General features: G+C 47.7%; 1 protein-coding gene across 1 annotated transcript; it reads right to left on the reverse strand.

Moving 5' to 3' along the window:
- Positions 1–395: 395 nt before the first annotated feature.
- LOC103758029 (acrosin) lies at positions 396–3,233 on the reverse strand. Its single transcript, XM_018070192.1, has 5 exons — positions 3,039–3,233; positions 2,628–2,828; positions 2,027–2,292; positions 1,599–1,744; positions 396–1,150 (listed from the first exon to the last, which is right to left on the reverse strand). The coding sequence occupies exons 1-5, from the start codon at positions 3,122–3,124 to the stop codon at positions 575–577; spliced, it is 1,275 nt and encodes a 424-aa protein (XP_017925681.1). The 5' UTR covers positions 3,125–3,233; the 3' UTR covers positions 396–574.
- Positions 3,234–9,769: the final 6,536 nt, after the last annotated feature.

A 9,769-nucleotide genomic window follows, 5' to 3' on the forward strand; every position in this document is an offset into this window, starting at 1 on the left:
TGGGAGCTGAGGTGGGGGCAGTGAGCACAGCGAGCTACGGGAAGGGAAGGTGCTGTTGGTTTCCCATTTTTCCCACAGACTGATTCTCTCTTCGATGCCAAGTCATCTCCCTGCTGGATGTCAAGTTTCTTACCCAGTCCTTGGTGCTAACCTTGGGTCTTTCTAGAACCGTGTTTCCTGAGTCATGAAAGAGTCCAGTTTCAAGTCATACACACACAGATCCCACTGACAGGCAGCATAAAACAGTGTTCTAAACTGCTGTCCTCAAGAGCTGTAGCCCCCTATGACTTGTGTTCCCTTCTCCTGCCACTGCCTCATTTTGCAGGTGCAGGGCATGGGACTCCTTGCCTTGCACAGGAGACTGAGTTGGACTGAAAACATGGTTAATGGTGACAATAGGAAACTTTATTTCCACAACTAAGTCAACTTCAGCATTTGCATGCACGCAGAGGAGGAACACAGGCAGGACACAGCAGGCCTTTGACCCTGAGGCTGCCTTTGGGTCAACAGGCACCGCCCCAAGGAAGTGGTTGTGGTCCGCTGCAGCCTGCACAGGATCCTGTTCATCCTGCTACTAAGTCTTTTTTCCCATTAGGTCTTGTAGGATCTCATGTACCCGAGTTAAGAATTGCACCAGTATCTGGTATGGATGTGGAGCAGGTGTAAACCAGCCTGATTGTGTTGGTGTTGGCCTTGGCCACTGAAAGGGGGTTGAGCTGAAGACTGGCTCTGGCACTGGAGTAGCTGTTACAGCTGGACATGGATGTGGAGTGGGTGTAAACCAGTCCGATTGCGTTGGTATTGGCCTTGGCTGCTGGAAAGGGGTAGAAATGAAGGCTGGCTCTGGTGTTGGAGTGGCTGTTACAGGTGTTTGTGGATGTGGAGTGGGCGTAAAGCAGCCTGATTGTGTTGGTATTGGCCTTGGCCGCTGAAAAGGGGTTGAGCTGATGGCTGCCTCTGGTGTTGGAGTGGCTGTTACAGTTGAGCACAGGCCCATCTGGACCAGGATCCAGTCGTAGAAGTGCTGAGTGGAGGTGTAGACTCCTGGCCGTTTTGCTCTGGCACAGCCTTTTCCCCAGCTGGTCACTCCAACAAGCCAGAAGTAGTTGGCACTGTTATCTTTGCACACCAGAGGACCTCCGCTGTCACCCTGCAGCAAAGAGAGGATTAAGGTGATGTTGGGTGGCTGTTGTCAGCACTAGGGGCTTGCTTCTCTCTTGCAGCCCCTGCCACAGCTGTATTCCTGGCACAGAAGGGCTCTGCTCAGAGTCTTCAGAACCTTAGGTGGGAACAGGCTGGGGGGCTGTAAGGTAAGGCCCTCTCTCATATCTGCAGTGATCCTGGATGCATGGAGGATGGATGATCCAGCATCTGGATATCTGGGCTGCCAAAAGCACTGCATGGGCTTTCTGGGCATAGTGGCAGGCCTCAGGGACATGGACACTAGGCAAGGACCTGTAGATATGGGGAAGGGGAGGGAAGCCTCATCAGTGGTGGGAAAGTGACTTGCTAGGAAGAGCACATGCTGGGTACTGTTCGGGCAGTGGTGATGGGGCTGTCTGCTGCTGGGGGCTGGCTGACTCGTAGTATAGTCCTACCTGACAGGTGTCGATGCCGCCCTGTGGGTAGCCAGCACATAGGTTGTGGGTGTGGATGGTCCCAGCATACCATCGGCTGCTGTTAACAAGCTGGGTATCAAGGAGACGGACCTTGGCCTCCTGCAGGACATCACCTGATCCCTGAGCTGTAAGCACAGAAAGGAATGACCACTCAGCAGCTCGCTGCCAGTTCTTTTCCTCTGTCTGAAGGTGAAGCCCTTCCCTAGGGCTTTTCTTTGCCTCTGGAGCAGCCATCAAAGTGCTGTGTCCCTTCTGTCTGGCTTTGGGTGGCAGGCCAGGCCCATCTCTCCAGAAACGTACATCCTGCAGCCTGACTCTGGCTTTGGCCTCTGCTGTTGGGAAGCACAACTTGTCTCCCCAGTGTGCCCAGCTTGCCCTCAGGGCATGAGTCCTTTTTGGGAACTCACCTTTTGTACTGGTGGAACTCCAACCAGCAATGTAGCAAGTTTTCAGCTCTGACACTGTAAGAGAGGCGTTGGGCACACAGGCAAGCTGGATGTAGTCACTGCACTCCACAGGCTGGTCCAATTCCACCAAGGCAATATCATTCTGCTGCGAAGAAGCAGCGTAGTGTTGGTGAACCAGGAGCCGCTTGATATGGCGCAGCTGGGCCTCAGGGCCCAGCTGAGTCAACTGGGTGGCCCCGATCAGCACGCGCCACATGGTGATGTTCCTGGAAGGCAGAGAGAGAGGGGTGAGAGGAAGCAGAGCCATGCGCTGCATCAACTCAGCACTTCCCTGCCTTCTGCTTCCCAATGCAGAGAGGAAAGCAGTGCAACTGAAGGTGTGACTGCCTTAGATGCCTTAGGCTCCAGGAATGTCAAGCCGGAGGCTGCTAGGCAGCAGTGGCATGAGCCCAGCCTTCTCCTGAGCAGTTTCTCAGCTGAGCTCTCTACTGCACAGGCACTGGGCTCACTGCAAGGAAACAGGATGGGAGTAGTATGTGGTGCTGTGGACTAGGCACCTGCTTGTACTGTGGGGATATCCCCGTTCTCTGCTCCTCCTTACCTGGCCTGGATGAAGCAGTTGGCTGCCGTGAGGACCCACTGTGGGCTGATGAGGGACCCTCCACATGTATGACCAGTGCCTATTTTCCTGGGATCCTGGATGCTGACAATCCAGGGCCAGGCCCCTGGCTGGGCACCTGTGCCACCCACAATATGTGGCACGCCATAGTCAGAAGCCATGGGCCGGAGCCCACAGGTGTCTCTGTAAGCAGAAAGTCATTACTGCCCTACTTGACTGCTGATGCTGCTCAGGCTATGTCTTTCTGCCCCAGCACCTGGGCGCTGGCAAAAAACTGAGGCTCCCACATGGGGTTTGGGAAGTTGTGATGTGGTGATGTGGGACAAGTGGGCCCCCTCCAGGGAACCACCTAAGGGTTGCCCAAGCTCCCTCCCAGAGTCTGGGGCCACTTACCCACAGGTGTCCCAGGTGCCATGTGCAGGCCTGAATATGGCCAGCAGGATGAGGAGGTACAGCAAATTCATCACTGCCAGTGGCATGTGTCAACTGAAAGAAACAAAAGGTTGTCTCCTCCAGTGTCACCACTGACCCAAGTGCCCACAGCACTCATGTTGCCCATGGCACCTGCAGCCTCAGGGCTGATGTCACAAAGTGTTCTTCCAGGTTCTGAGCATGGAGCCCTCAGGGGATGGGGGAGGGGTAACACAGTCTTATAGAACCATAGAATGGTTTGGGTTGGAAGGGACCTTAAAGATCATGTAAGGAAAAAGGGGTTCCATGCCCAGCACCTGCAAAATGGGTCTACTGTGGGAAGTCAATTTGGGCACAGTGGGAAAGAGTGACTCCAAAGGCAGTGCTTAGTCAGAGAGGAGGGTACTCATAGTGACAGAGTAACTACTAGGATGCTTTTCTCTGCTACCTCTCTAGCAGTCATATCTGCTAATTGATTTCCAACATTAGTTAGTGTGTTTCCAAATTGATGAGCTTTACAATGCATGAGAGCCACTCTGATTGGTAACTGAACATTTGCCAGTAATTGTTTAATGACATCTTCATACTTGACAGGAGTTCCTTGTGCTGAAAGGAGCCCTCTTTCTTTCCAGATAGCCCCATGGGTATGTACCACTCCGAAAACATAGTTGGAATCAGTCCATATGTTGACCTTCTTACCTGCAGACAATTCTAGAGCTTGCTGCAGAGCAATGAATTTAGCCTTTTGTGCAGAGATGTGAACAGGTAACGGATCAGCTTTGATTGCCTTGATTTGGGTCACTACTGCACACCCAGATTTCTGCTCTGCACATAAAACCGCTCCCATCTGTGAACAGTTCCCAACCTGGATCTTCTACTGGAATGTCCCTTAAATCTTCCCTGTAGGAGTAAACCTGCTCAACAGTTAGAAGACAGTCATGTTGTGAGTCTCTTGGCATTCTGGCACAGATTCGAGGAACATATCTGGGTTCAAGGCAGTGGTTGTTTTCAGTTCTGCATCGTCCTGTTCCAACAGGACAATTTGATATTTGTGACTTTGATTTGGGAATAACCAGTGACCAGTTGTTTGGAAAAGCACGCCACAGCCCTTCTCCATGCCCCTAACCTCTGAACCAGCACACCTAATGCAAGGTGTGAGCATTCATGCACAAACAGCATGGAAGGTTTTGTCAGGTCAGGTAATCCCAAAGCAGGGCTGACATTAGAGCTCTCTCCAAGTCTCTGAAAGCTGTCTGGTATTCTGGAGTCCACCGTAGTATCTCCTCAGGGTTTCTCAGGGTCTCATATAAAGGTCTTACCAACAGTCCATAATTAGGAATCCATAGCTGATATCAATCAATTATTCCTAAAAACGTCCCTAATTCAAATACAGACCTTGGCTCTGGAGTTTGATGAATCGTCTCCTTCATTTCAATTCTGAGGCTTTGAATCCCTTAAAAATGGTGAATCTCAGATATGTAACCTCCTTTCTGCCAATTTGGGCCTTCTTATTGGATACCCTGTAACCAGTTTGTCCGAGAGAGTTTAGTAAACTAATAGTCATTTCAATGTATCCAGTTTGAGTTTCTGTAGCTATCAACTACATTCTGCAGCAATGTGATTTCTTCACTTTCCTTTTTCCATATTTCCAATTCTTTTGCCACTTGGTTCCCAAAGTGGGGCTATTTTTGAACCCTTGTGGGAGAATAGTTCATGTTAATTGGGTTTTACAGCCTGTTGGGGGACCTTCCTGTTCAAAAGCAAGCAAGGATTGACTTTCAGTTTCAAGGAGTATGCAGAAGAAAGCATCCTTAAGGTCCAAAACAGTAAACCACTAATCAGAATCCTTAATTGTAGTTAAAAGTGTATAATGATTTGCTACCACTGGGTGTGTTCTTTATCGATAGGAGTATTTTATTCTGATTCACATTCCTTTAGTAATCCATGTTGCACAAGTTTAGTAATTAATTCCTCTAACGCTTACCTAGCTTTTCATTCTAAAGGATATTAGTTTTGCCTTACCAGTTTGGAGTCTGGTTTCAATGGTATTCTTACTGCTTTTGCTGCCCTTGATTACCCTGGAGTTCCACCAACAGAGTAACAGCTTGTAGTGGTTTGAATCTTGTTTTCCACCAGAGGCTAAGAAAAGTGGTAGACCCCAAGGGGTGGAAACCCCTGGAAGTTTTGAAGTTTGGCCCAATGGGCGCTCCTGCAAAAATGTAAACATATCACAAGCACCGGAAGAGATGAGTTGTAGTTTTGGTTGTTGGGAGGAGAGGTGACCATGTTGTAGAGCCACGAGGAAGGGGCTCTGAGCCCCTCAGGGCCTTTGGGGCCTCCCAGCCCCTGGCTGGGGGGGGACTGCAGAGACTTGGAACAGTGTTAGACTGGACTAAGTGTTTGTGGTTAAGCTGGGAGATGTTTCTCTCCATCCTGGGCAGCGGAGACAGAGCAGAAAGCAGAGACAGCAGCGGCAGATGCAGCGTCCGGAGATTCTGGCTAAGAGCCAGGACAGATAAGACGAAGCAGCAAAGGCATTACAGCCAAGCAGGAGGGAACTCCTGGAAAGAGAGAGAGAGAGAGAGAGAGAGAGAGAGAGAGAGAGAGAGAGAGAGAGAGAGAGAGAGAGAGAGAGAGAGAGAGAGGGAGCGAGAGAGAGAGAGAGAGAGAGAGAGCAGCAGAGAGACAGAGTTTTGGGGGTAAGAACTGATACCACACCCCCCCAAACTCCTTTGAGACCTCCTGGAAGGAGGAAGATGATGGACTCTTGCTTGAAAGAGCCTTGAAGTGCAACATGCACTGCAGAAAGGAGCTAGAGAGCTCTGAGAGGAATGCAGAGGGGGTGACCTTGGCTCCCCCCTCGCCACTGCTGCCAAGGTGGCAGCCTGAAAGCAGGGCACAGAGGCCCTGCAAGGAGCTTGAATCTCCTGGAGATACCAGACCATCACGAAGACCCCCTGTGTCTTCGTGATATGACCGTGGTGAAACGACCTTGTCTGGGGTGACATAGCCCATGGAAGACCCCTTTACCTGCATCAAGGGGCCGAGGGAGCTTGGAGGCCTCCCTCATGAGTGCTGACAGAAATCCAGCTATCAGCTGCTGCATGCATGTGGAGAGGACAGACGACTGCTGCTGTAGAAGATCCTGCTCCTCCAAAGAAGGGATCTGTCCTTCTTTCCCTCCTGGACTTTTATTTGGAGGGGAGAAGAGATCTGATCCATTGTAAATACTATATGTCATGGTAGAGATAGTTGTGATCGTGTGTATAATGTGTTATAATATTTATTTGTACAGTCATTGTAATATATTCCCTTTCCCCTACTCTGAGTCTGGCGTGTTTTGTCTGGAAAGCCCATCACACATTAGGTTGAGATGGGGGAGGGGGCTAGGACTAGGGAATTGGATTTTGGGCTATCTCAAACCGTGACACAGCTTTTTCCACCTCCTCTGGGATTTCCTCTGTAATGTTTGGTTGCTGTAACAACATAAAACCCTTGACCTCCAGGATCTCACTATCAGAAATTACATACTTGTATTTGTTTATTTTCAAATATTCTCTCTTTCCTAACAAAGGCATTGAGCATTCAGGCATATGTAGGAATTGATGTGTTAACCACTGTTTACCTATCTTGAATTTTAAAGGATGGAAAAATGACAAATTGAAGCTTTACCCTGTCACACCAACAAAGCAAGGGAAATTACAAAGGTATAGTTAGAAGAAATAATCCCCTGACTTGGAATTCCATTGTGAATGTCCTCAGGAAGGGGACCTCAGTTTGTAGCAGAATTTGTGCAAAAATTATCTAAAATATTAGGAATCAAATAGGATTTGTGTACTCCTAGGAGACTACAATTTAATTGGGAGGTTAAGAGAATGAACCAAAGCCTAAAAAGGCAAATACACAAAATCTGTCAAGAAACTTCACTTAAATGGACACATGCTCTTCCTCTGGCATTGTTAAAAACTAGAATCCAGTCAAGCTGCAAGGAAAAGGTAAGCCCATGTGAAATCTTTTATGGGAGATGTTGTGATTTGAGACCCCCCAAAAATCCAACTCCCAAGTCCAAGCCCCCCTCCCACAACTCACCCCAGTGTGAGAGGGGTTTTCCAGACACAACACAAGACTCAATATGGGGGGAAGGGAATTATATTACAATTATTACACAAATAAATATTATAATACATTATATACATAATCTTAAGTATCTCTCCTATGATAAAGCAGTATTTACATTGGATCAAATCTCTTTTCCCTCCAATAAAAGTCCAGAAGGGAAGAAGGAAAGATCCTTTCCACTTTCAGGGCAGCAGTGTCTCTCCTCTTCAATGCAGCAGTCGTAGCTAGATTGTAGCTGGATCTCTCTCTCCATTACACACAAGGGGGTCTTCTCTCACCCCTCTTGGCCCTTTGGGTCCAATCAAGGGTCTCTCTCCCATGGACTGCGATAGCCAGGACAAGGCTCACCTCATCACATCATATCATGAAGTGCAGGGGTATCTTTGTGAAAGTCCCTTCCTCAGGGGATTTAAGCTCCCCCTGAGTCACAACGTTTAGGGTAGCTTTCAGTTCAGTCTTTGCCCTAAACGTCCTATCATAGCTCCTTTGCTCTGTCTCAAAACTGCCAGCCTGGCAGCAGCAGAGGGGCAAGGCCACCTCCTCCACATTCCGTCTGGCCGTTCCAGTCCAGCTTCCAGGATGTCTATGAGCTTTTCAGCTCCTCTCTCTGTCGCATGCTGCATTTTAGGACTTCCATCAAGTAGGAGTCCACCCCCTACTCCCAGGAGGGGTCTCAAAGGGATTTTGGGGAGATTCAATTCAGTCTTACCCCAAAACTGTCTTTGTTGAGCTTAGTCCTCTCTCTCTCTCTCTCTCTCTCTCTCTCTCTCTCTCTCTCTCTCTCTCTTTGTGGTCTCAGAATATGGCCACTTCTCTTCCAACTACATCATCATCCTTCTTTTCCAGTCTGGTGTGATATGTTTAAATTTTGCAGGGGCACTGATTGGGTTAACATCAAGTGACACCACCCCCTTGGGGGTTACCATTTTTTAACTCCACGGGGAAAACACTTTTTCCCCACCACAGGAGACCATATCAAACTGTAACTATTCCTGGAGAGAAGCATGTGACAGATAATCACAGTTTAAGAGAATATGTAATCTCTTTGGGAAAAATACTTTTATTACTGCATGAGTTTGTTGTTTTAGCCTCACTGGAAACCTTGGATATTCATGCACAACCTCACCAGCCGGGAGATTGGATGTATGTCTGGACATGGTGTAAGGAACCACTCACGCAGGTGGGAACAACAATTTCAAGTTCTCCTGACTACTCACATAGCTGTGAAAATGATGGGTGGAGACTCCTGGATTCACTACACATGAATCAAGCCAATTCTGGACCCAGAAGGACCCCACTGGACAGTGCAGCAAACAGCAAATCTGCTACAGATAAAGGCGCAACAGAATCACAGACTCTAAAATGAGAGATGTTAAATGGTTTATCTTTGTGTTGTGTTGTTTGTTCTCAACTTTCCACTCATTCAGATGAAAGTATTCAGATGATGGGCCTTCCAACATCAGGTGTATTTTCCAATGCTCTTTCTCCAACTGGAATGATGTTACTTTTGGACAGAAAAGCAGACCAAACCCCCATAGATTAAAAAATTTTGTCAGTAAAATGGCAGTTACTGAGCCTTCTTGTATTCAAAGATACCTAGAAGGAGGACCAGGTGTAGCCCCTCACCAGAAAATGGAATCACCAAGGAATGATGGTGGAAGATTATCCCAAATGTCATTCATATTTACATGTGACAGGAACAAGAATTTTAAATACACGTTGGTGGTGTATTCCAGATAACATAGGATACTACTTGCTTTGCAGAAACCAAGCTAGAAAAGCTCTATCTCCTGCATGGCAAGGAATATGCACCTCTGGACCTGTAGTACCAAAAATAGGTGTCATTGATAAATCAGAATTCCTCAGAGAACATCAGCAATCTTTTACAACAAGCCACAAATGAAATTTAAATCCCTTGAGAGGTCCTCTGGATTCCACCAGTTTGTGAGAGGACTTTTACCATGGTTAGGAGTATCTGAATTGCAGAAAGATGTAGTTACATACCCAGAGTAATTAAACAAATAGAAAACTAAACAAATGTAATTAGAGCTTTGCAGCAAGAAGTTATCAGCCTTTCAAAAGTAGTTAAACAAAACTGAACAGCTCTAGGTCTGATTCTGGCTTCCAAAGGTGGTGTGTGCACAGTCATTAACACCAGTTGCTGTGTATATGCAGACCAGACTTTAAGAATTCAAACTGATTTGGTAGAAATTAGAAAAATCACTGGAATTTTTCATAGAATCATAGAATCAGCTGGGTTGGAAAGGAGCTCTGAGATCATCAAGTCCAACCCTTAATCTGCTACCACCGTGGTTACTAGACCATGGCAGTGATGCCACATCCAGTCTCATCTTAAAAACCTCCAGGGACAGAGAATCCACCACTTCCCTGGGCAGCCCATTTCAATGTCTGATTAACCTCTGTAAAGAATTTCTTCCTAATAGCTAACCTAAACCTCCCCTGGCAGAGTTCCAGACCATGTCCTCTTGTCTTGCTGATAGCTGCCTGGGAGAAGAGACCACACTTTGAGTATTGTGTTCAGTTCTGGGCCCCTCAGTTCAGAAAGGATATTGAGGTGCTGGAGCGGGTCCAGA

This window comes from Manacus vitellinus, unplaced genomic scaffold, assembly GCF_001715985.3.
Source record: "Manacus vitellinus isolate BGI_N305 unplaced genomic scaffold, ASM171598v3 ctg7180002433340_pilon, whole genome shotgun sequence".
Lineage (NCBI taxonomy): Eukaryota > Metazoa > Chordata > Aves > Passeriformes > Pipridae > Manacus > Manacus vitellinus.

Excerpts from the sequence above, each read along its gene's own strand:
- LOC103758029 (XM_018070192.1), bottom strand. The coding sequence starts at position 3,124 with ATGCCACTGGCAGTGATGAATTTGCTGTACCTCCTCATCCTGCTGGCC. Across the intron at positions 1,745-2,026 it reads GAGTTCCACCAGTACAAAAG|CTCAGGGATCAGGTGATGTC; the intron begins GTGAGTTCCCAA and ends CTGTGCTTACAG. Across the intron at positions 1,151-1,598 it reads GCGGCATCGACACCTGTCAG|GGTGACAGCGGAGGTCCTCT; the intron begins GTAGGACTATAC and ends TCTTTGCTGCAG.